General features: G+C 45.6%; 8 protein-coding genes across 23 annotated transcripts in view; 5 read left to right on the forward strand and 3 right to left on the reverse strand.

The window, feature by feature from the left end:
- The window catches only part of msn (misshapen), a 31,694-nt gene extending 26,498 nt beyond the window's left edge, over positions 1-5,196 (reverse strand). For 4 of the 8 annotated variants that reach the window (NM_206252.3, NM_079940.5, NM_001274403.1 and 1 more), the window contains exons 1-2: positions 5,059-5,196; positions 4,261-4,394 (exon numbers count right to left, since the gene is read on the reverse strand). In NM_206252.3, coding sequence (NP_995974.1) covers positions 4,261-4,338 — 78 coding nt within the window. In that variant the 5' untranslated portion in view covers positions 4,339-4,394; positions 5,059-5,196. The other 4 variants (NM_206251.3, NM_001274404.1, NM_206250.3 and 1 more) reach the window with 4 other exon arrangements.
- Positions 5,197-6,111: 915 nt separating this feature from the next.
- RpL8 (Ribosomal protein L8) lies at positions 6,112-7,539 on the forward strand. Of its 2 annotated transcripts, none has more exons than NM_167955.2 (3): positions 6,112-6,169; positions 6,232-6,546; positions 6,740-7,539. In NM_167955.2, the coding sequence occupies exons 2-3, from the start codon at positions 6,409-6,411 to the stop codon at positions 7,370-7,372; spliced, it is 771 nt and encodes a 256-aa protein (NP_728756.1). In that variant the 5' UTR covers positions 6,112-6,169; positions 6,232-6,408; the 3' UTR covers positions 7,373-7,539. The 2 variants fall into 2 exon arrangements, with proteins under 2 accessions (NP_728756.1, NP_524726.1); NM_079987.3 differs by having other exon boundaries at positions 6,407-6,546.
- A 530-nt stretch (positions 7,540-8,069) lies between these two features.
- dos (daughter of sevenless) lies at positions 8,070-14,246 on the forward strand. 2 transcript variants are annotated; one of them, NM_167956.2, is made up of 8 exons: positions 8,070-8,208; positions 8,858-10,269; positions 10,818-11,142; positions 11,209-11,975; positions 12,044-12,155; positions 12,217-12,457; positions 12,521-13,121; positions 13,178-14,246. In NM_167956.2, exons 3-8 carry the CDS (start codon positions 10,992-10,994, stop codon positions 13,700-13,702), a joined length of 2,397 nt encoding a protein of 798 aa, NP_728757.1. In that variant the 5' UTR covers positions 8,070-8,208; positions 8,858-10,269; positions 10,818-10,991; the 3' UTR covers positions 13,703-14,246. The 2 variants fall into 2 exon arrangements, with proteins under 2 accessions (NP_728757.1, NP_523890.2); NM_079166.3 differs by lacking the exon at positions 8,858-10,269.
- A 190-nt stretch (positions 14,247-14,436) lies between these two features.
- CG16984 (uncharacterized protein) lies at positions 14,437-15,654 on the forward strand. Its single transcript, NM_139472.3, has 2 exons — positions 14,437-14,631; positions 14,688-15,654. Exons 1-2 carry the CDS (start codon positions 14,526-14,528, stop codon positions 15,503-15,505), a joined length of 924 nt encoding a protein of 307 aa, NP_647729.1. The 5' UTR covers positions 14,437-14,525; the 3' UTR covers positions 15,506-15,654.
- On the reverse strand, positions 14,498-18,235 carry CG12182 (uncharacterized protein). 3 transcript variants are annotated; one of them, NM_001299993.1, is made up of 3 exons: positions 17,921-18,235; positions 15,850-17,726; positions 14,498-15,798 (listed from the first exon to the last, which is right to left on the reverse strand). In NM_001299993.1, the coding sequence occupies exons 1-3, from the start codon at positions 17,973-17,975 to the stop codon at positions 15,646-15,648; spliced, it is 2,085 nt and encodes a 694-aa protein (NP_001286922.1). In that variant the 5' UTR covers positions 17,976-18,235; the 3' UTR covers positions 14,498-15,645. The 3 variants fall into 3 exon arrangements, with proteins under 3 accessions (NP_001286922.1, NP_647731.2, NP_001261334.1); NM_139474.4 differs by having other exon boundaries at positions 15,623-15,798; NM_001274405.1 differs by having other exon boundaries at positions 15,623-15,798; positions 17,781-18,235.
- On the forward strand, positions 17,953-18,898 carry CG16985 (uncharacterized protein). Its single transcript, NM_139473.4, has 4 exons — positions 17,953-18,036; positions 18,092-18,157; positions 18,344-18,488; positions 18,553-18,898. The coding sequence occupies exons 1-4, from the start codon at positions 18,013-18,015 to the stop codon at positions 18,765-18,767; spliced, it is 450 nt and encodes a 149-aa protein (NP_647730.1). The 5' UTR covers positions 17,953-18,012; the 3' UTR covers positions 18,768-18,898.
- Positions 18,899-18,986: 88 nt separating this feature from the next.
- CG16986 (uncharacterized protein) lies at positions 18,987-20,192 on the forward strand. 2 transcript variants are annotated; one of them, NM_139475.3, is made up of 3 exons: positions 18,987-19,101; positions 19,478-19,615; positions 19,677-20,192. In NM_139475.3, the coding sequence occupies exons 2-3, from the start codon at positions 19,526-19,528 to the stop codon at positions 20,016-20,018; spliced, it is 432 nt and encodes a 143-aa protein (NP_647732.1). In that variant the 5' UTR covers positions 18,987-19,101; positions 19,478-19,525; the 3' UTR covers positions 20,019-20,192. The 2 variants fall into 2 exon arrangements, with proteins under 2 accessions (NP_647732.1, NP_001189035.1); NM_001202106.2 differs by having other exon boundaries at positions 19,677-20,117.
- Positions 20,111-23,215, reverse strand: part of Pxn (Peroxidasin) — a 28,610-nt gene continuing 25,505 nt past the window's right edge. For all 4 annotated transcript variants that reach the window (NM_079167.5, NM_206255.3, NM_206254.3 and 1 more), the window contains one exon: positions 20,111-22,935. In NM_079167.5, coding sequence (NP_523891.2) covers positions 20,286-22,935 — 2,650 coding nt within the window. In that variant the 3' untranslated portion in view covers positions 20,111-20,285. The remainder of the gene's footprint in view (positions 22,936-23,215) is intronic.

Genomic DNA, 23,215 nt, shown 5'->3' on the forward strand with positions numbered 1-23,215 from the left:
ATGACCGGGTTCAGGTAGCCGTTAGAAAAAAGTTCTAGTCGGTGGTCAGCGATCGCACACTGCGAGAAATTATCATAGTACTTTTTATAAATTTCGATCTGTTTCCTTGGTCATTCTATACTCAAGTATTAGATATTTGTATATATATCTCAGGAATAAGGTACCTTCCAGGAATAAAAGGTAGGAACACAACATATTTTAGATTTTCTGGCAGTGTAGATTTGGTTACAGTTATCAGTTACCAGCAGGCAAAACAGGCTGGTTCGCATGTTGTTCGTATTGTAGCTTATTCCTGCCGCTCTCTTTGGAAATTGTCCAGCTGCCGCCACATGTGAAAACCAGCGCACCCCTCCCACCACCCGCTTCCCTTCACCCGCCCCTCACCCCTTTCCTACTTTTTTGCCTTTTGTTTGCCTTTCCTCGCCAGCCCCCCATATTGTTGTTGCCGCTGTTTGTTTTTGTATTTGTCCAAACGGGTACAACTAAAACTAAAACTAAACAACTCGTTGGAGGCCGAAAGATCGAGTCGCCGACCAACGCAGTCGCTGGCGGTACAGTGAAGATTGCTTTAGGAAAACCTTTGATATTGTAAGACTATAGATTTCAATCTGATTTCCAAAAAAAAAAATACATCAAATAAATATGTTTTTTTTTATAGATAAAACTTGGTTTATCCATGTAATACAGAATGAAATATAAAGAAGTGTGATTATTGCGTTTGGGATGAGTATTATAGTCTAAATGTTTAAGTCCTTTAGATTTATATTAAATACATTTTCTTAATCGGCAAATCCCTGTCTTTTAACAGAAGTTTGTCGCCGTCAGTCTCTTTGGCTAGTTGCTTCATTACTACAGTTTGCTTGGCCTGGCAAACTGGAATTTTTTGAGTTGTTTTGTTTTGCTTTGTTTGTCTAAAAGCGCAGAACTACCCCCGCACCCCTCCACCAGTTGGCCCGTTTCCCCTGCAAAAGGCTTGGCCCAGTTAGCAGTAAAAAATGCAAAGAGCAGGAGAGTGGCTTAAAACAGGACTGACTGCATATTAGGACGCCCATGCAATTCAATCGAGCTGGCTTATGCAGATGCAGTGGCTGCACTAGGAAAAAATGTGGTAAACCTTGGAAAACATTCCAATTAGAACTAGAAAACTGTGTTGAAATACTTATATTTTTGAAACGAGTGTTTTCTTGGATTTGGTTTAGTTGATTTTTAATCCCAAGTTAAGTTGCCCAACTGTGTGTACTATTTTTTCGCAGTGACCCAAACTATTTCTCTTTGTTGGCTTAATTCGTGTGGGTCGCGTGGCCAATTCGATTAGGAATGCACTCAGCTGACGTCACGAAGCCCATTTACCTACTTTTCGGGTATCAGCACATGAGCCAACTCTGATTAGAGCTGATTATTTAACTAGCGATTTCCACAGATCCACATGGAAAACAAAATGATTTCCCAACACCCCGGGGAAATTTGCTTCTATAAACACACGTTCGATTGCGAAGAGATGCCTCTTCCTGAACTTTATAAAAAGTATTTTCCCGGGGACCGGGCCCAATGTTGATTTAACCCACAAAAACTGAAACATGTGTGGATATTTCGATTTTTTCCACTCCTCAGAGCAAATTGCAGCGCAGACGGACACATGGAACAAACCGAACAAATGTGGGCGAACACGTTTTTATCGCAGCTAACGAAATGCAATAAATGTTGATTAAAATAAACACACACTGCGAAGAAAGAGATTTAAAATAATGAAGTTAAATTTAAAACGCAGTATAGTGCCACTTAAAAGAAGAAGCCCACCTCGTGAATTCTTCAGAACCAAGTTGTTGGATCAGCCCTTTGTTTATCCTAGATACTAAACATTACTGATTGAAGATCGGTTTCTTTCAGTGCACATGCGAGTGAAATACACATAAAGAAGTGGAAGCCACACCAAAATGAAGACGAACCGCGTTTGAATGCTTATCAGTGGAGAATAAAAGAAACTGCACCAAATACAAATAAATGGGGAGTCGTAAAAACCAGAAATAATTAATGAAATTTGTGCTGATGAATGCAGCTTGTGGTATCTTATCAGACACAAGGAGTGGAGGGGAGTGGAGTTCTTATCGAGTGAACAGAAACCAGAACGGAAGCCTAACAAAGCGAGCCAGTTTCGAGAGAAAGAACCTTAGCTTTAAGGACTCTGACCTTTTGTCGTTTTCTATTTCGGGACATTCCACAGCTATCGCATCTCTCTTCTCTCGGCCATTGTGTTTAATGACCTTTAAAAGCCACGCACAGACAGGTCACCGGAATATGGCAGACATGCAGGCGAGGGGCCGCCCACGTCCACGCCCACTTTAGCGCCCCTCACCGAGAGGAGAAGGCCAAACAGAAATAAAACAAAAATAAAAACAACACTTCAAACAAGACACACATCACAATTCATGATTCTCATGCCTGCTGCCATTTTTGCTGATTTTGCTTTGGGTTCGTCGCCGCTTTTCTTGGCAGCCGGTGTTGTGTGTGTGCCCCATCTTAATCATCGTTTTCATCATCATTATCATTTGAGTCCACATTATCGCCATCTTCAAGCTGTCTGCTGCAGCGCAGATACAAACACACACAGCGATTCAGATACATGCGACTCGCATAGATACAAAAGCACGCATGGTGTTGCTCTGCTCGCTTCTGCCTGCCGCCTTTTAATAAAGTAAACTAAACAATTTTCATTCTTGTCTCGTTTTTGTCTCGTCTTCGTCGCTCTGCATCGACTATGAACAATTTTTCATAAACACACACGGGTTAACAGTTGGGGCTACAATAATAGTGCCTGCGGAGCCTCGTTCTACTCAAAAGAACTGTGAATATAAGTCAATCGGCAATGAGCCTTTAATCCGAAAAATACACTTGTTTGTATATGTATATTTTCATGTATACGAACAAACAAGTAATATTATCCGTACGAAAGCCAACTAAAACTCTTCCCAAACTAATGCTGTGATCTCTTAAATTTGACTCCAGATTTTTAGTGCTAACTTAATTTATAGAACTTCACGGAACATCCCTTTTTTAAGGCCGCCTTAAAGCCTATTATTTTGGCCTCATCTGTGGGTGAAGCACACACACAACCACAGCGGCGCACATGCCGTAGCAGCGAGGCGACGACCCAAGCACCACCACCAGCCCACTCCACATTGACCCCCCCCCCACCACCCACCACATCCAGGCAGAGTCAACAAACGGACACTCACACACACACTTGTGCCAAACTGAACTTTCGGTGGGTGCGCAAAGCAAAAGAGATGGCGCCCAACGTGGGGCCGGCGGGCGTGGTGAGTTCCGTTCCGCCACCAAAAGTGCTGAGAGTGGTGAATGTTTGGTGAAAGAGAAAGGCAACAAACGCATGCGGCAGTGCGTGCGGCCACAGGGGGGTTAAAGGGGGGTGCTAAGGCGGCCGAAAGGGGGTTAAGACTCGACAAATTCATTGAGAAACGAAGCGAAACAAAAAATAGCTTGGCAAAGCGGAGAAGGTGGCACCGGCCGGTCAAAAGTTGCGCACACCACTCTCACATTCAAAACTTACAGGGTGGGTGGTGCCAAGTTGGGTGGTTTTTTGTCAGGCAATGAAATCGAAATGTCAATGTGCAGTTATCAACTCGATTATTATTGTGATTGCTTCGAGGGGGAGAACGGAAATCCAGAAAAAAAAACCTTTTTTCGTTGCCATGGCAAAGTGCAAAAAAGGAAGAACACAAAGAAAAAGAACTCGCTTTTGTTGTACTTTTAAACAATTTGCATAAATGTGCGGGGGAAACCTTCGAGGGTTTGACGACTGGAAAGGCCAATCGAGTTGGGTAAGATATTGTGGGGTATTTTTGGAACCAAGTTCTGAGTAAAGGGGCTTCTTTGCGAATTGCAGGAATATAAAATAAAAAATTCATCATAATATCAAAAAAAAAGAATTCGTATTGGTTGCATCTCGGTATATTTTACATCTTTTTGAAACTAATCGATTGTGAAACCTTTCAGATAGTGTAAATAGTTTGTGAAATCGAACTAACAAATAACGAACGGAAATTGGAGTGTAAACGACCACACCTGGGAAAATAATCACGGGGCGGTCACTTTCCCGTTAATCGGGCGAGGCTTGTTAATGAATATAGCTGATGGGGAGGGGGCAATGTGGGGGCTCTATTTTCGGGGGGCTCTGCTGCTGGTTCTATTTCTAGTCGTATTCCATTTCCATTCGAGATGGATAACCGCAGCTTATTGACTCACTTTTAGGGCCGTCAGATCGATATCGTCCAGTGAACAGTTGACCGATGGAGCCAGTTGTTGTTGCTGCTGGTGCGCCATTTTGATTTGCTATTTTATTTTGTTCTTCTGGATCTGGAGAATTGCTGCTGCTGATTCTTCGCACGCAGAAAGAGGTGGAGAGAGGAGAAATGCAAATAAGACGGTGAACGGGGGGAGGGGACAAAACAACGGGGAGAGAAATAGAGTGGAGAAGGAGCGGCCGCAGGACTTTACTGCGATTTTAGATTTATACGCACTTTACCGCGATTTAAGATTTATACGCTCTAAATGACAAATGCCACAATAAAAAACCCGTGCAATTAACAAACTATTTGTTGCTGTCATACAACTTTTCTCTTTTCGCTTCTCCGCTCTTCTTCTCGCTCTCTGTCTCTCTCCATCTCTCTTTCTCACTGCTCTGGCTCTGCGTGCGTATGTGTGTTTTGTGACGGAGTGTTTGTGTGTGTTAGTTAACGTTTGGCAAACGGGGCGCGGCTCTTTTAATTCCCCAGCACTTTATAAAATCTTTTCTCGCCCTTAAACCATTTATTTATCACTGCCGATTCATCTGCTACTTCGCACACACTGCACAATTTCAATATTTTTTTTGCGGCGCTCCGATGGACCAGCCTCACACACACACCCACACCAGTGCAGTAGCCTGCGTATGTGTTTGTGTAGGTAGACAGAAAAAATCTGCCACTCGCTTTTTCCTCCCGATTGCGTTTTGCGTTCTCGCGCAGGACTCGCGATTTTCACTGGCGCACCGCGAATACGTACTCTTCACGCACAGCGATGGGCGCCTATCGCCTTTGCATCGCACAACCAGCTGAACAGTTCAATTTCCCAACTTCAGTGAAAATCAGAACGGTTTTCCGTTTTACGCGACGCCAAAACCCCGACGGATTCCAACAGTGTGACCAATTAGCCGATGGCAGCTTATTCCATCGCGAACTGAAAAATACCCCGCGATTACCGTTCTCATTTCTGCGCACATACCGCAAACATATCGAGCCGTAAAAGGCCAATTCGTGTGCCCGTATATTCTTCTCTTTCAGAATAGCAAATTAACAAATTTGCAACTGTAATCAATAAATTAGATTATAGACATTTACTAATTCCAATTAGAAAAAAGAGGCTGGGAAAATAAAAAATATTAACATATTTAATATTTTATTTCATAGGGTAACACAAATCGTTGAGTCATTTCCTATTAAAGTTATATAATAATCAGAATTGGAATATAAGAATAAGATATGTATGGTCGAAGATTAGATGTGTTAAATAAAGACGTCTAAAAATGTACGCCAGTGGAACGCATAGCATAGTCCAAAATATCTTTCGGCTTCGGAATATTTCCACTGGTTTCTTTTCACTCTCTATTTTATTTCTGATTGGGTCGCCTTTTTCACTTCTCATCCAATTGGCAAGTGCTCGACACAACTTTCCAGCTCAACTCGAATTATTCATACATCTAATTGAATTATTATATACATATATAAAATCGATTAACTTATATTAAAATTATCCAGTTTAGAAACGTTTCGATTAGGTAAAGCAGATTTCAGCGAAATTGACCTTGCGAAGATTGAAATCAAACCAAATTTTCTGGGCAAGTGAGCTACTGATTAGTAAAACTTCCGAAAACTGAATTTGAAGATTTAATATGATAAATTTTATTATTTTATTTATTATTATTAGCAAATTAACAATTTCGCGAATACCCAAAATAGCAGTGAGAAACAGCTCTTTCCCCAGCAGCACGTTAGTCACGACGCCAGACGCCAAACACAGCCACACTATTCCCTGCCCACCTCTAGGATGTCTTCCTCTTTTCTTTTCTTTTCGCCCCGTTTCCGGAGTGGTCGTATTGGGCAATTTTAATTTTACGGTAAGCCACGTGCTAAATTTTGTAAATTTGGTGGTGTTTTCAATTGCGGAAATTGTTTACAGTGCGCAATTTAACATTATAACCGTGTAACATGGAATATTTCAATTTTCCGTCAAAATATTCGAATAAGATCGAAATTCCGTAGCGTGTTGCATTGAAGATGGCCATCTTATTTAGTGAAACCGCCGCATTTGCAATATGGAGTTCGAGTACTAATCCCGTGAATTTGTCTTGCAGCAATGGGTCGCGTTATTCGTGCACAGCGTAAGGGAGCTGGTTCCGTGTTCAAGGCGCACGTGAAGAAGCGCAAGGGAGCCGCCAAGCTGCGTTCCCTGGACTTCGCCGAGCGTTCCGGCTACATCCGCGGAGTTGTCAAGGTGAGTAACGTGCTCCTAGGATCACCAACTACACCTATCCGTTTAATGTGGATGAGATCACTTGCATTTGGCCATGCCACATTCAAGAGACGTGCTTGAGCACCTGTGCCAGCTTACTAGAAGTTACTTAGCTCACTTGGCTTAACTGCTTTTGAAGTGTAACTAAGCGAATCGTACTTCTTCCATGTTTCAGGACATCATCCACGATCCCGGCCGTGGCGCTCCTCTGGCCGTCGTCCACTTCCGCGACCCCTACCGCTACAAGATCCGCAAGGAGCTGTTCATCGCCCCCGAGGGCATGCACACCGGCCAGTTCGTGTACTGCGGCCGCAAGGCCACCCTTCAGATCGGCAACGTGATGCCCCTCAGCCAGATGCCCGAGGGTACCATCATCTGCAACCTGGAGGAGAAGACCGGTGATCGCGGCCGTTTGGCCCGCACCTCTGGCAACTACGCCACCGTGATTGCCCACAACCAGGACACCAAGAAGACGCGTGTCAAGCTGCCATCCGGCGCCAAGAAGGTCGTGCCCTCGGCCAACCGCGCCATGGTTGGCATCGTCGCCGGCGGCGGTCGTATCGACAAGCCCATCCTGAAGGCCGGTCGTGCCTACCACAAGTACAAGGTGAAGCGCAACAGCTGGCCTAAGGTGCGTGGTGTGGCCATGAACCCCGTGGAGCATCCTCACGGTGGTGGTAACCATCAGCACATTGGTAAGGCCTCCACCGTCAAGCGAGGCACATCCGCCGGTCGCAAGGTCGGTCTCATCGCTGCCCGTCGTACCGGTAGGATCCGTGGTGGCAAGGGCGACAGCAAGGACAAGTAAGCTCTGGCTGCAGCAGGATTCCGGCGTGGCGCAGGTTCCGCCTGAGATCTGGGTAGTGGTCGTGCTCTGCTGTGCGGCGTCGTGGAAGAAATTGCTATTCTACATGGATAATCTGTATGTTCTAGGCATACGCTTGACACGGCAGAATAAAACGTATTTGTAAAACTATACTTCGTTTGCATTTAAAGTTTTTAAGATTTTAGTTATTAGCTTTTGTTTGGATTTATTATGCTGATTTATTAGGTAAATACTTATGTTATCTGCAAATTCTTGTTTTCAAACAAAGAAATACTTGTGTTTTTTGAAATATGTATACATATTTTATATGGGCTATTTGTGGACTTATTTTTAAAATACTAGATTGAACACGTTTCATATGGCAACCAAAAAAGGTTTTGTTTTGTTTTTTACAAGATTGTAAATACTTAATTTTTACAACTCAAAATTATAAATAGTGCCAGTGTTGGGTAATGTCAACTACGGTCACACTAATCTAAAACAATTTGAAGCAAACGGTATATTACACTAAGTTCAAGTTTTGAAGCAATGGGGCTTACACCAAACAAATATATAAATAATAATAACTTTCCGCCGAATATAAGCGTTCGCATCTTTTATTTCGATATATCTTAGACTTAGCTTAAGCCTATCGAATACTTATTCGATATTGCCTCGGAAGATCTATCGCAAGCGTGAGGCCCACCTCTAGTTGGTGTGCGCGGAGTGGAGTGAAATAAATCGAAGTAAATTGCGTCGAGCGCTGCAAAATAATGGATCGCACTTTCTACGAGGGCTGGCTAATTAAGTCGCCGCCCACCAAGCGCATTTGGCGAGCAGTAAGTTTCCGAAAATGGAAAAACGTAGGCTTTCGAAAACCTGAGCGTGTGTGCGTGTGTGCAAGTGCTAAGGAATTTTCCTGGAAACCCCAGCTCAAAACGAAATCAAAATGAAAATTCTGATCCAATCAAATCAGAAATGTCCACTGATTAGTGAAATGTGCAAAGAAAAGAGAGTCGCAATTGGCTAACGGTAAACTTGAAGCCGGAAGAGAAATACCGCAATCTTTGTCCATCGATTGACTCACGAAAATGATAAAAAAAAACGATGGATAATGGAAGTGGCATTTTTTTACAATTACGCTAAGCCTGTATTGGTGCCTGCCTCAGTGTGTGTGGGTTTGTTTGGCGTTGTTGTTTGTGGTATGATTTAATTCATTATTAAGCCGAGGGATTGCAATTCCAGTATTCCAGTTGATTGGAATGCAAACAAGTTGAAAACCGCAGCAGAAATTGCAAAATGTGAATGAATTTACGATGGCTTCCTCTGCGTTTTTCCCTCTCTCTCTCTCTGTCTCTCTCCCCACCACCCTCTCCGTCACCCAGTTTCTTTCTGTTTATGTTTGCTTTTGGCGTGGGAACGTGTTTTTTTCTTTTGCCCTGGTCTAAATTTACGCTTAATTAATTTTTCGTTTAATGTTTACTTTAGGGAGCCGTTCGTGTATTAAATTTCCGCCAACTGTTGCGTTTAATCAAATTTACTTGCCCCGTATTTCGTGTGTGCATGTTTTTTATGCGCATATGTGCTTGTTTTTGCTTTTTTATGTGCACGGACGATAAGCCGGATCAAGCACAAAACAATGTGCAACAACAGCAACATAAACTACCGACGATGACCAAAAAAACAATGACGCACTTGTCTTTCCAGCTCCTTGTTGTTGTTGATTTTGCCTATGCTAGAGATGCGCTGTTGTAGTGTCAGCATAATAATTTTTATTTACAGTCCATCATAATGTATGACTTATTAGATTTTTGGATTAATTATTTTTTAAACATTTAGGGGATGAATAGTTGAAAAGTATGTTTGCTTATATTATTAAATATAAATAGAATGATTTGCTCAGACAAATAAATTTTACTGGATTTTAAACTAGTAAAGCTAAAATATAGAAGTTCTCCCTCAGGAGTTCGTGACACGACACTCTGTAGTGTGCCCATCTCTAGAGCGTTCATTTGAAACCACTTATAATGGATACGACAGTTCCAAGAACACCCAAACCGTTGATCAAAAGGTCTGCAGCACAGAATTTTCAGTTACAGCAAACCCACTTTATGGTTTCACTGTACTCAATTTGTTTGCTTATGTTGAGGCGTGCAATAGCGTCCAAAATGGTAGTATTCAATCACACTATTTTGAAAACTGCTTAAGATTATACAATATAAATTAAATAACTAACCTCTTGACATCAAACTTCGTACAAAATATGGAATATTTTGTTGTAAAGGTTTACAGCAGCTATCTAATTTTAAAAACAACCCTTTCCGGCGCGTTAAAAGTAAACAAATTTAGAAACATTTTAAAAATAGAACCTTTGCCCGCACATTTTCGTTTGCGTTTCTAATATCTTGAGCGCCATTGTATAAACAAACTCTAATGATGCCTCGAGAAAATGAGCTGCGTATTTCCAGCGCCTCGGGGTGCCAATTTCTGGCCTGTGTGCGGCATTATGTTTATTGTTTATAATTCAATTAAGCTTGATATTATACAGTCCGAAAAAAACCATCCATTATCAGCTGGAGTTTTACGTTTTCAGCGGGTTCCCGAACCTCTCAGCTGTTAATTTCTTAACCGCTTAACGGTAACGTGGGCGGGGGTGTTATTTCTGTGTGTGTGTCTGCTGATTACCCAAGAAAATGCCAATGCAAAATATGATTCGCGGAAAAGCAGCGCCGCTGCAGTCTCTGTTGACTCGGGCTTCATCACCCGCTTACTCACCAGCAGTGATAGTGTACTCAGTCGTTGAGCTGATCAGCCGTACCCTACCCTCATATCAACAACCGGAGTCCATCGCTCAGTAAGGGTATCTTAATCCAGAACGGAGACATCGGTACACTCGCGTAGTACGTTTATATATAGCTAAACTACTGCAAGATATAGTATAATTAGAGATAGACTTAAAGAAAGCCTTGGCGTGTCGCAAATTCTAGAAAATTTGCTAATGATTCACTATATTCTAATCATAAATACCGCATTATCAGATCTCTAGGAAAATTACATTTTTGATGCGTAAATGATATTGTAAGCATCAAGATTGTTCATTTGCTCTTCGCCCTGATGAGTAACTACCTGATGAAGTTAGTCATCACTATTCAGGCATCTTAGTACAATTTGTAACAGTGTAATCTTGTTTAATATTCTCAGACTCTTTGCAAAAGAAGCAATATCTACAAATCTCATTTTGGGGGAATTTTTGACTTTGTTGAATTGTTTTGCTACAAAAAAACAAAGACAGTTTATCGTGTGATATTTGCAATTCCACGACCCATTTAACATATGTCGCTATGAAGGAATCTTGTGTGTGTAATGGCATAGGAGAAATCACTATTGCTTTTCCAACTGTACGCCTCGTTGCAACTCTTAACGCCTTGTTTCCAAATTATCTTTGTAGCGCTGGAGGCGTCGCTACTTCACGCTGAAGCAGGGCGAGATACCGGAGCAGTTCTGCCTCGAATACTACACCGACCACAACTGCCGCAAGCTGAAGGGCGTTATCGATTTGGATCAGTGCGAGCAGGTGGACTGTGGCCTGCGGCTGGAGAATCGCAAGCAGAAGTTTCAGTACATGTTCGATATCAAGACGCCCAAGCGCACCTACTACCTGGCTGCTGAGACGGAGGCGGATATGCGCGACTGGGTGAACTGCATCTGCCAGGTGTGTCACCTACACGACACAAAGCAATCGAATGAGTTGCCATTAGGAGCTGTGGGTGCAGGTGAGTGTCCGCAAGCCCATGTCCAAAGAACCCCTTCTTAAGTTTTTCTTTTCTTGCAACACCCAGACGAAAACCGCACCCAACACACGAGCTCCAGTGGCGGTCTAAGCAACTCCACTCAAAATACGACCACCACATCGTTGCACTCGTCGGCCGGAACCACAGCGCCTCAGGCTTCGGTCCCAAATGCTGGAGGATCTGCCCAGCTGCGACGACCGGCGGTCATTGAAGAGCAACCGATGCCCTCGAATGCCGGCAACAATAACTCAGACTCGGTGTATGTCAACACGGAGTACAGCAATCGCGAGACGATGCTCTGCGATGCCAATTTCGATCAGCAGGAACTGCTCTCGGCTGCCCAGCAGCAACCGCCTCCATCGCCGGCCACGGCTCTTTATCTAAACCACAGTGCTTTGATCCAAGCTCAGGCGGCAGCTGCAGCCGCCGAGCAACTGCAGCAGCAGCAGCAACAAGCTGCTCGCTTGGCGGTCAGTGCCAACGGAGTAGTGCGCAAATTGCCGGAGCATCTGGTGCTCACGCAGCAGACCCTGGCGGAGGCAGCTGCCCAGCAACACAGCAGCGTACAGGCTTCACCCGCTTTGAGCACCGCATCCGGACCGTACATACCCATCAGCGAGTGCTTCTCGGGCAGCCCGAGATTCCTGCCCGGCGTTCCACTGCCCGGCGCAGATTTGGCCATACCAAACAACCCCACCACGCCGTTGAACAACTTGGATCCCAAGTTCTACGATACGCCGCGTAGTCATAATAACATAGGTCTAAATCTGACCAACGATCAATCCTACTCACCGAAGATAACCAATTTGAGTCTGGTAAGTTGATAGCGATAACGATGCGCGTCAAGCATTATTTATAATTAATTATCATGTTGGCCTTTCAGCAACAATTGGCCAATAACAATGCTAGTAAACAACGCTCCGACTCCGATTCGGAAAGCGTTTTCACCGATGACGATGAGTGGGCTCATCCTTTGCCACTGCGCGAGAATGTGGGTAAGTACTCAAAAGGCAAATATCAAAGCGAATTCTCGTAGTAAACAAAGATTTCTCACAGATCGCAGTACCCGACCTTCGGATAGTTCCATTGAAAACGAATCATTCGTGCTAACGTACTCGCAGCGATTCTCTAAAATGCCCGAGGAAGGAGGAGCGATCGTGCCACCAGCTGAAAAGAGTTCCAAGCTAGCAGGAGCAGCATCTCTGCCAGAGGCTGGTGACCAGGGAACGCTGGATAAGCTGGCCAAGGTGCTGAAGAACAAAAATAATCTCATATTGGACTTTAAGGAGAATGAAAAGTGAGTTAACACACACTCAATTCAATTTTAAACGGCCTACTAAATCATCCTGCGCATTGACAGAATTCCTCGCGATCTGCCGCAGCTGTCGGATACGGAAAATACTTCGCCGGCCATTGTGGCCCGCCGCAACGCGCACTCCGCTTTCATCGAGGAAAGCTATGACATTCCAAGGTCCCACCAGCAGCCTTACTACAACGTCAACCAGCTGCTGGGCGAGCGACCAGTCACCAGCCCGCACAATTCCAATCCCATTGCAGCATCCACACCGAATCTCATGGCGGCCGATCTGGGTGCAGTGGCCGCAATTTCAGCGGCAGCGAATCCCGGCCTGATGGGTGAGGCACAGGCAGTCGCATCATCGCCCACCAGTGCGCGCACATTGCCTCGACACTGCTACACCAATGCAGCTCCCACAAAGATGGAGGGCAATGTTTTTCGATACGACTTCATGGAGCAGGCGGACTGCCCGCCGGTTAACCGGAAACTTAAGCCAAAGGTGGCGGGTGGATTGCCAGTTGTAGAGGACAAACCGCCGGAGGAGTTTCCTGCAAAGCCCCCGGTGGGCGTAGATCAGTTAACCAATAAACTGGGTGCAGCCCAACTGCAGCAGCCCATTGGACCGCCCAGTGTGGACAGGAAGTGCAAACCGAATGCCTATAAGGTGAGTGACAAACGTTGTGCACACCCATATTCAATTTACTAATGACTTCTTTTTAGTTGGGCAATTCGGCTACCATGTCGCCGGCAACGCGACGTTCCTCCGGTGCCCCTCTCTCAATGGTGCTGCCGCATGAAACGGATGTACACTCCCCGGCGGCAGCCAACGCCTTCTTTCACGAGACCCGCACCCTGCCTCGCCAACAGCATCGGCATCATCCGAACAGTCCCGGCAGCATGTCGGTACAACATCAGCGCACCGCCTCCGCAGCGGCTGCCATGATGAGCTTGACGGCAGCAGCTGCTCCCAAGCAGCAAGCGGCGGCGCAGACTGAGCACAAGCTGCAGTACTTTGATCTGGATGTGACCAACAAACCGCCATTGCTAAATCGATCCAGCATGAGTGTGGGGAATCTGTACTCACAAGGCGGAAATGGAGCTAGTGGAATGCGATTCGCAGGCGTCGAAGCTGGCGGAGCTCGAGCGCCAGTGCCTAGCAGCGTGGTCTATAGATCCGTGGACTTTGTCAAGACGGAGGCATTTAAGAGGATTCGAGAGGAGCGCGAGAGCAGCGGCAACAAGTGAAACTGCTGGTTCAGCTAAATGAAATCATATCTCCAGTACATCTACTTGTCAACGTGCAATAGCAAAGGAAGGACCATGTTGCTGATCCGAGATTTTCGTAGTGCCTATTGGTGGTCAGCTGAGGAGAGCTGACCCCATCCAAAAACAGTGCAAATTTCGAGTGGCTTTTACATTCGTTAACATCGTCAAATTCATTATTCATTAAACCACATATCTAGCTTGTAAGACGGCACCAGCATTTCTGTGTGCTGTTTTGAATCTGTAATCTGTAACCCGTATCTGAATCTATGTCGTATTCGTATTTAAATCGTGCTTCCAACACTTCCATGTTTATTGTTAAGCTTCGGAATCAAAATGTAACCATGACAAACGATCTTAGTGCTAATTTTACAATGCAAACAATTATTTTATATACGCAAGCGAAATATTTATATACACGAATTTTATATGGTAACAAATTATTTACAATTTAATAATGTAACTCGTGTGCGACACAAGCTGTAGCTTGATTTTGTGCTTTAAAAAATATATATACAATAATACCAATTTTGTGTGTTCTCCTAAAAGATCCAGAACAAATATCGAATTCCGATTGCTAGAAAATATCTGAATATTACAATATCACCAGGAAACGATGTTGCCTTCTGTTTATTCTGGAAATCCTATAGCAACCTTTGTTTCGAGTTAAATCAATCCAAGTCAACGCAGAGGTACTTGGCAACGCAGGAGTCTCCACCAAACAGACTGTTATTATTAAACGAATAGTCAGTAAACTAGCACGCTTTCGAGTTCCCTACCTTCATCCTTACATATTTGTATTACAATGTCCCTGGTTTATATCACCCATCACGATGAGAATATTCTCGAGTGCGAGCAGGACTTTGTGAAGGCCCAAGGACCTAAGGAATCAATTTTTGTCTACAAAAATCGTAGGGATTCGTACTAAAAATCGTTACCTCCCACCTAACTTTAAGCAATTTTGCAGCTGTTGTGGAGAGGGCAGCCAAGTATGCCAAGAGACTTCGCGAACGCTTTAACGAGGAGGACAAGAAGCTATCGATTATCCTCCAGAACGATGGAACCCGCGTCCTGACAGAGGCCAAGAAATCAGCCCACCGCACCATGGGCTGTGCTCACACTCCGATTGACCCACCGTGCGCCTATTTGCGCAAGAGCCAGGGCATCAAATGGCGGCGAGAGAACACCCACAAGTGTCCCAAGATGCCGCCAATGCCCCCACTACCACCACCGGGCAGTGGCGGCAAAAAGCCGGCAATGGTACCTAACTTCATCAAACGCAACAAGATATGTGCCGGACAAACGGTTCCCTGTCCCCCGCCACCTCGTTATGTAGACACTCCCGTGGGAGCTCGTCACGATCTACTCAATTCCGGATTGGTACCGCAGTTTATCTGCCGCAAGGATTTCGGCAAGGTGCCTGTTTACCTCAAGAAAACCAAGAGGATGTTGGCCGACATGAATGCGGTGTGTGCCAAGGAACAGGCACGTTTGCTGGAGCTGTGCCGCGGTATCAAGGGTTTCACCAGGGCATCCGTCCAATCAAGTGGTCCGCCGCCAATGCCGGGTATGCGGGTGATGGAGCAGGCCGAGCGAAATGAGATCCTCGAGGGACTGCGACTGAGCCTGACCGAGATGACCAAGCAGTATCAGTCGATGTCGCTCCTTATCGACAGCATCGCCAAGCGGCAGCGCAAAAGCAAGCTGGAGTCCGATCTTCGCCAGGTGGAGCAGGACATTCTGCTAATCGAGACCACTCCCATTATCTATGTTTCCGAGTACTAACAATGACACACACACCTTTTCTGACCATGTGTGTCGGCATCTGGAAGCCGAGTGAGGTGTCTCCATGGATTCACTTGCTTTGCTCTTAGAGGCGGACACACAAAACACTTCGTAATTAAGATTGAGAATAAATTTAACGTTTATGCATTAAACATTTCCGTGGCAAAGCTTCCATGGCAAACGGGACATGTCAGATGTCTCCCCGACTCGTAGAGTTCTTGCAGATTGTCCAGCTCGAATAGGATTTGGCGGTTGCAGAGGCTGCAGTAGCGTCGCTCCAAGCTGAGGGAGATCTGTACGGATACTGTAGTCTTGTCTTAAAATGAATTCTAGTGAATTCTTACCTCCACAAAGGACACACTGCATCGATGAAGTTGCTTCTGGGGATTAGATATCACAGGTATACCTAGCATCTCGTGCAAGTGCTGAATATGGTTGCCCATTTGTTCAACGAATGTCCTTGCTGTGGATCCTAGGGCATGGTTTTCCGTGAAGTCGTCATTGAGTTTATTTATCAGTCTGTGGGCCTCCTCGAACATACATTTTATCGCCTGCTCCTGGAATGGTGATCTCTTACTTAATGACCCAATAAACTGGAGCCTCAGTCTTATGTGTGTGATATTCAGCATCGCAAGGAGCAGCTGCAGTTCATCCCGGGACTTTTGGATGTGAACTGTCAGCTGGAGGTGGCTCGATTGCAGGCGAATCACGTTTTGAAGAACATGAAATTTAATTTGCAGCTGCTGCAGCTGACCTTCAGTGGCGGTATCGGCAAATTCAATGGAATCTAATGGACAAAAGTCCATAAATTTTTGCCAATTCTCCTCGGCAAAAACGTGCAGACGTAGTCCAGCTAATAAATCGGTATAGTGATTCATGGGCTTATTGGATTCCAGATGCCTGACAAGCTGATCAAGTGGATCCTGATTCCCCACCTTGAGCACTTGCATAACCAACTGGTTCTTTTGAGATACAGTTTCATTTAGATATTCCTTGTTGCGGTAGAGTAACAGGGTCATTAAGTTCTTGTGCCTACTGGTGCACAGTCCCATCACCTGGAAATCCTGAAGGACACCCATGGCTATCGATTGCATCTGCAGGCTAAGCTGATTATTCTCGTGGATAATTTGTACGCAAGACAAACAGCTTCCAGCGGTTCCTGCAACGTAGCTACTGTTCTCCAGGCTGCAGAGAGCGGTGATCTTCATTCCGCCGACATAGATCCGAGCTTGCAGGCAGTCTGTGCTCCCCGTTCTTGGCATGCTCCAGGTCAGCAGGTGCGCCGCCTTGCAGCAGGTTATATAATAGCAATCCATTCTGGGACATTCAGTGATCACTGCCATTTGCAGACCCATGCGATCGGCTTTCTCCCACAAGGGCTTCACTAAGGCGAGAGCTGTATTTCCCTTAGCTGGCAATTGGTACAGGTGAATGAGTCCGTTGCTATCGCCCACCAGTAGAAGGTCCTTGAAAGCTTGTATATGGCAGATACGACCCATTGAGGTTTTCGTTTCTTGATGACTTAAAAGAGTTTTGACATCGGCGCTTAGTGTGAGCAACCACAAACTTCCTGCGGCTGTTCCCAGAACCAAAACATGCTGGCCAGTGGCATCTGCATCATCAGGTAACCAAGCAAACATAGTGATCCAGGCGGGATTAATATATTCTTGATAGCTCTTAAAGTCTTTTATCTTGGCGATGTCCACTTCAGGCAGCAGAGTGTCCCTCAGAGTTTCAGCGATATTTAGTCCTTCCACAGGGTTCCAACGATTGTACTCAGCGGACTTGTTTATTAGGCTCAAGGATCCATAAGTGTTGAGGGAGCCCAGGAGGAGATTTCCATTAGCTGCCAGCTTGGGTGCTCGCTTAACAGCTGTTAGTCTGGCTGGTGGCACGGCAACGGAGCACACAGCCGTGTATGCCGGGTCCAGGGCCAAGTGCTGTGCCTCCAGGACATCGCAGCTGTCGTATATGGCAACCAGATCCACTTTGTTGGCCAAAACGTCCAGAGGTCGTGTTTCCGCAGCGTTGGAATCATAAATGGCCACAAAATACGGAAAGGGATCCACGACCATGAACTTGCTGCTCAATTCCAGAGTGATCACTTCCGATTTGGAGCCGCTCAGTGCTATAAAGTCTCCATCGGAATCGCTGTTTACAAAGTCGTGTACCGAGTCCTGGCGGACGAATCCTTTGGCTAGAAGGTGAAAATCCAGATAATCTAGAACGAAATTAAACATTTATTAATTGCAATAACAAACTGCAATTATATTACAAGATATTCCAGTTACACTATTTCATTGAAGAATAGGAATTATTTGTAAGTGCGAACAGAGCGAGCACAACAAACCGCGCGAAATCGGCAATCACTATCTCAGATGTGTGGGTATATCTATTTAGCACGCATACACTCACATTTCCCGACATCTTGAACGCCATGTGAAATTTCTCCCTCAGTAACTTTCGTCATTTCGTCGTGCTCAGTTCAGGAATCCAAATCCACCGGAATGGCGGCCAAGAAACTGGGAATGGTTAGAGCACCATGTAACTTGTTGAGTAGATAACTGAAGTTCTTTCTTTTCAAAGGACTTTGTGAAGCAGATGTCCGAGTACGCCAGCGGGTCCAATGGATTCGACCGCGTCTTGAAAATGGTAAGATTCTAAACAATTTGTGCAGCCGATTTTAAAGCGACGCCGTCGAAGTCTCTCAAAAACAGCTGACTGTCATCAGTGATGGTATTACATAATTCAGCTCGCTGCAATCGATAACCGTGAAGTGCTCACCTCTCTCGTGGGATCTTCAGAGATTCAAAAATGTAAACAAATTTCAATTCGCAGATTAAAATTACAGGCGGTGGAGATGGTCGCGCAATAGGGGAGTTCACTGTGGCCAATGAGCATTTGAATCGCCAAGGAACTTTGCACGGTGGTCTTACGGCAACAATTGTTGATAATTGTACCACATATGCCCTTATGTCGAAAGGTATTTTGAAAGTTTGTTTATTACAATCTATAGAATCTACAATGAAATTTTTTTAAATTTCAAGGATCCCATCCCGGAGTTACGGCCAACCTGAATGTAAGCTACATTGCAGCAGCGAAACCTGGCGAACTTATTGAAATTGATTGTAATACCGTGCGGGCCGGTAAGAAAATGGCCTATTTGGACTGCATTCTGAGGCGTAAGTCCGATGGAAAGATCATCGCCAAGGGCGGACAGGTCAAGTACATTCAGTTCGACAAGGAAAAACTGGATTTTTAAAACAATTTTTGTAGATCGTCAGAAAACGAAATAAAATCTTTCGAACCTCTGCTTAAGACGTACTAGTTTAATTATTTATTATTTCTTAAGTTAGTTATTTCTTAATTTACAAAATAAAGATATTTAAAACTAAAATAGATGAAAGACTATAGAAATCCCAACGGATAATTTTTAAATAGGTAGGACTTTGCATATCGATTTGCCCTTTTAACTTATCGATTGGCGATTCTGCTTATCGCAAAACAGCTGTTGTTTGTTTTGAAATTGTTTTGTTAGGTGTTACGTTAGATTTTCAGATTTTTATGTAAATTTCGGGCAGTACGGGGATAGTTAGGTAGGATCCGTTAACTAAATACTAACTATTTCATAATATCGTGCTATATTATGTTTACCTTATTTTTTGATACTTGCTAATTGTTTACTTTTCATCGAAAAGCGGAAAACTGCACTCGAAGATAATGAAATCAAATATTGAAAAAATCAAAGCAATCCATTTGTTAATATACTACTGTGATTTATTTTTTAATGGATTTAGTCCCATCCAAACTTACACACGTCATACATACAATAAAGTTGGATTGTTCTATTGTAAAACAATTACTATCTGACACTTGAGATATAAGTGCACGTTACGACTACTTATCTATCTACAAAACTAAATCTAGTATATTTCTAATCGTTCCGATCGGACAAACTAATTCATTTTGTAGTTATATAGAAGCTAGCGGATCGTCTGTAAAGCAACATCAATAAATAATATGGGAACTCGCAAGAAGGGACTCGAATTCGCTAAACACATCACCGAGATTATCAACAAGTCAACGGGCTTTGAAAGTCACCTACAGAAGGTTAGATCACCATAGAGTCTCCTTACCAATATCATTATCTCATCCTTATATTCCATTAAAGGTCAAGATCGTAGACGGTGGCGATGGAGCCTGCACTGCTGAGCTAAAGGTGGACCAGGATCATGTGAACTTGTACAAGTTTTTGCACGGCGGTTATATCATGACCCTGGTGGACTTGATAACCACCTACGCCCTAATGTCCAAGCCATGTCATCCCGGAGTTTCGGTAGATCTTAGTGTAAACTTTCTAAACGGCGCCAAACTGGGCGACGATGTGGTGATTCAGGCCAATCTGTCCAAGGTGGGCAAGTACCTTGCCTTCATCGATTGCACCCTGAAGCACAAGAAGGACGACTTGGTGATAGCCAAGGGCACACATCTAAAGTATATCAAATTTGACTAGACTAGATAGTCTCAAATTGGGAGCTACTTCGTTTTGAAAAATATTTTCGAAGCGCCCCAAGTAAGTTTCATAATTTGTACAAATAAATGATTATGGGTTATTAATGTGCTTTATTTTATTACACGTGTAGCAGTACATTGTTAGTTAATTGTCAATTAAACATGCTCATTGCGCAATTGCCGGTGTGTTTCCATTTTGGTTTTGATTAGAGTGAGTGTGGCTACTACGGATAAACGTCGATATGCGTAATTCATTTGACCATTGTCTTCACTTGACCATCGGGCAGTGTGGGCAGCAGGCCTCCGGAGGCGTCAGTGGATCCACGCCCGGCGGACAGCTGACCTCGCCGCACCGCTCCCTCAGGCAATTGACCTGGCCGTGGAAGCAGTTGCACTTGGTGCAGACGTCCGGAGACCAGACCTCGTTGTTCAGCCGTGTGGTGCCCTTGTCGTCGACGCAGTGGCTCCTCTTGGGCTTGGAAACCAGCTGGGGCGGTGCCGCCGCCAATTGCACCACCTGAGCCACCGGCTCGGAGTCGGCGGAGTTGCAGGAGTCCTCCAACTTGCGCAGCTTCTTGTGCAGCTTTTTCAGCTCCTTCTGGAAGCTACCAATCAGTTCCTCCAGACCACTGACCCTTTCTTCGTTCACATCGTAGAGGGATTCCAGCGGACTGTCATAGCTTTCGGCGGTGGCCACCTCGTCGTTCTCCTTGCCGAGATCTCTCTTCTGCCTGTTGCTCCGCTTGGTGTAGGTTTGCGGTATGTAGGAATCAAAGATGGCCGGTGGACTGTTGCACCTGCCGCACTCCTGCCACAGATAGAGATTAATGCCGATTATATCCTCGCACTTCTTGTAGCCACCCTGGTGCTTGGCCAAAATGAACACGTTCTCGGTGACCTGGTCGAAGTTGTCACCCACATCGCAAAGCACTCGACCAAAGTTGGCTTGCTTGATTTGGGTCAGTTGTTCGGGTGAGAAGACACCGGGATTCTCGTAGTACAAGCGATCGCCATCCCGAAGTCTGCGGAACTGTTCAACCAGCAAGCACTGGAATAGTGGACCCACCTTGCCGCCCTCCACCTGATCCTCGAGGATCCCGCCCAGCCAAACATCCACGTTATCCGGATGTCCATACAGTTCCTTCATCTTCTGGCGTATCTCGGCACTGCTGATCTCGCCGGCTAGATCCTCAAAGTCCTGGGCCACTGTAAGATTGCATAGCTTTCTGTAGACATTATAGCCGGGCATTCCGTGATCCCTGCCCCTCTGGATGTTGATGGCAGCCAGATCCAATGCTACAGCATGGGCAGTTTGGAACAGTTTCTCTGTGAGCTCAGTGTTGAGGTTCTGATCGGGGGTCTTCAGCTTGGCGGGAACGGCCAGGAATCCTCTCATCAGGGGATCCACTCCACCCTCGTAGGCCAGACGCCAGGGAGCAAAGAAGGCTTTGTGGAGCAGCAGATGGCCCTGGGGTATCGGCTGGAAGGTCTCGTTCAAGCGGTGGAGAATGGGATTTATGATGGTGTGTCCAAATCGCAGGGCAGCCGTGGCAAACTCGTTGGCTATGCTGGGATTCAGTTGGGGATTGTAGCCCTGGTACTCGCCCATCATCTCCATGCCACTTTCGCCAATAATCAGTGGCAACCACTGCTTGAAGGTGATGTGCTGCATCTGGGCACCAACTATCTTGCGAGCCTCCTGGTACAAGGTGTCACCATCCCAATGGGAATTGATCTGCTTCAGTTTGCTGGCTATCCTGTTATGCTCCCTCATCCAAATGGTGTGCATGGCCAGAAGTCCGACCTGCTCGTTCACACGGATGTCGCCCGAAACAAAGCAGCTCATGGTGTTCTCATCTAGATTCCTGCGGCAATCCATGCCATCCTGGGGAGCAGCAAAGGGCAGCATGTCCTTCTGCCTCGGGAAGTGGACACCCACTCGGAGTAGTCCCTCCTGCGATGTCAGATTGCGCAGCTCCTGGGCGAAAGCAGTACTGTAGCCATACACCTGCGATGCATCTATGTAGGAGGTCAGTTGGTTGATCTGCTCGCGATGCTGCACGCTGTCGAAGAAGAGGGACGTCATGCCGGATCCACAAATGGCGCTGGATCGCACCACATCGATGCAACGGCGGTTCCGGACACGAGGATCATTCGGAGGCACTTCAATGGGATAGCACGGTGGAGCCATCTCGCAACTCTTTTTGCAATCAATGCCATCCCAGCTCTCCGAACTCACGGATGGAATGGCATGATCCAGATCGTGGTCCAGGAACTGACCCCACTGCATGACCATGTGCGTTATCCTGGCATCCGGTGTGATCTCCTTGGTGGCCACAAGCGAGGTGGACACCAATCGTGCACTTGGCTTGGCATGACCCGAGTACAACATGCCCTTGGTCCAGCCCACGGGCATGCTGAATCCATTCTCGTAAATCGGTGGCGCCAATCTCCGGAAGGCGGTGAGTGAAGCTCCCCACGTGGGATGCTGCAGGTTGTTGCAGGTGCCATCGATGCTTCTGTACCTCGAGTGGAAGCACATGTCCGTGCAGTTGGGCATCTCACGGTGCTCCATGCAGCCCGATAGCTCCGCCACCAGATGCAAGTGCTCTCGTGACAGCAGATCCCGGAACTCGTACTCCTCGCTCTTCATGGTCAGGTTGTCGCCCTCCTGGACGTGTTTCCGGATATTGACCAGTGTCCTTTCGTAGATCTCTGCCGCACGGGCCAACTGCCTAGCTTCGCCAGTGGGAAAGCGAAAGACGCGCAGTAGTTCGCCATAATTGGGTGGCGCCTTGTCGGATCGGTTGGAGAAGAGCATGTCCAGGGTGTTGTTGATGGCCAGGTCAATCTCCTTGGCTGCCTCGGCAAAGGCGATGCGCACATACCGATCGCCTGGAGCCAAATCCACGTTGTTTCTGAGGGGATTATAAAACAAAAGATTAGTTAACATAAGCAGATAGTTTGATTGATAAAAGAGAGTTGGTGACCCAAGCCATAGCATTTGGTGACCCCAAGTCTTGGTTTGTGCACTATTAAGTGCATTACTCCCCAAGTTTTCGGCTTAAATTGTTATTAATCTTTATTAAATGCCTAGAGGCAAAAGTTGACACGCACATAAAGAACACAAAGCGTGGAAACAATCAAGATATCCCAGGGCATTTGCACATTTTAATTACCATAATTCCAGTGGCAGGA

The sequence above is a fragment of the Drosophila melanogaster genome, chromosome 3L, assembly GCF_000001215.4.
Source record: "Drosophila melanogaster chromosome 3L".
NCBI lineage: Eukaryota > Metazoa > Arthropoda > Insecta > Diptera > Drosophilidae > Drosophila > Drosophila melanogaster.

Excerpts from the sequence above, each read along its gene's own strand:
- dos (NM_079166.3), top strand. The coding sequence starts at position 8,143 with ATGGATCGCACTTTCTACGAGGGCTGGCTAATTAAGTCGCCGCCCACC. Across the intron at positions 8,209-10,817 it reads CCAAGCGCATTTGGCGAGCA|CGCTGGAGGCGTCGCTACTT; the intron begins GTAAGTTTCCGA and ends TTATCTTTGTAG. Across the intron at positions 11,143-11,208 it reads ATTAGGAGCTGTGGGTGCAG|ACGAAAACCGCACCCAACAC; the intron begins GTGAGTGTCCGC and ends TGCAACACCCAG.
- CG16984 (NM_139472.3), top strand. The coding sequence starts at position 14,526 with ATGTCCCTGGTTTATATCACCCATCACGATGAGAATATTCTCGAGTGC. Across the intron at positions 14,632-14,687 it reads AATTTTTGTCTACAAAAATC|CTGTTGTGGAGAGGGCAGCC; the intron begins GTAGGGATTCGT and ends GCAATTTTGCAG.
- RpL8 (NM_167955.2), top strand. The coding sequence starts at position 6,409 with ATGGGTCGCGTTATTCGTGCACAGCGTAAGGGAGCTGGTTCCGTGTTC. Across the intron at positions 6,547-6,739 it reads ACATCCGCGGAGTTGTCAAG|GACATCATCCACGATCCCGG; the intron begins GTGAGTAACGTG and ends TCCATGTTTCAG.
- CG12182 (NM_001299993.1), bottom strand. The coding sequence starts at position 17,975 with ATGACGAAAGTTACTGAGGGAGAAATTTCACATGGCGTTCAAGATGTC. Across the intron at positions 17,727-17,920 it reads CGTTCAAGATGTCGGGAAAT|ATTATCTGGATTTTCACCTT; the intron begins GTGAGTGTATGC and ends ATTTCGTTCTAG. Across the intron at positions 15,799-15,849 it reads GCAGTGTGTCCTTTGTGGAG|ATCTCCCTCAGCTTGGAGCG; the intron begins GTAAGAATTCAC and ends GTATCCGTACAG.
- CG16986 (NM_139475.3), top strand. The coding sequence starts at position 19,526 with ATGGGAACTCGCAAGAAGGGACTCGAATTCGCTAAACACATCACCGAG. Across the intron at positions 19,616-19,676 it reads TTGAAAGTCACCTACAGAAG|GTCAAGATCGTAGACGGTGG; the intron begins GTTAGATCACCA and ends ATTCCATTAAAG.
- CG16985 (NM_139473.4), top strand. The coding sequence starts at position 18,013 with ATGGCGGCCAAGAAACTGGGAATG. Across the intron at positions 18,158-18,343 it reads TCGACCGCGTCTTGAAAATG|ATTAAAATTACAGGCGGTGG; the intron begins GTAAGATTCTAA and ends TTCAATTCGCAG. Across the intron at positions 18,489-18,552 it reads ATATGCCCTTATGTCGAAAG|GATCCCATCCCGGAGTTACG; the intron begins GTATTTTGAAAG and ends TTAAATTTCAAG.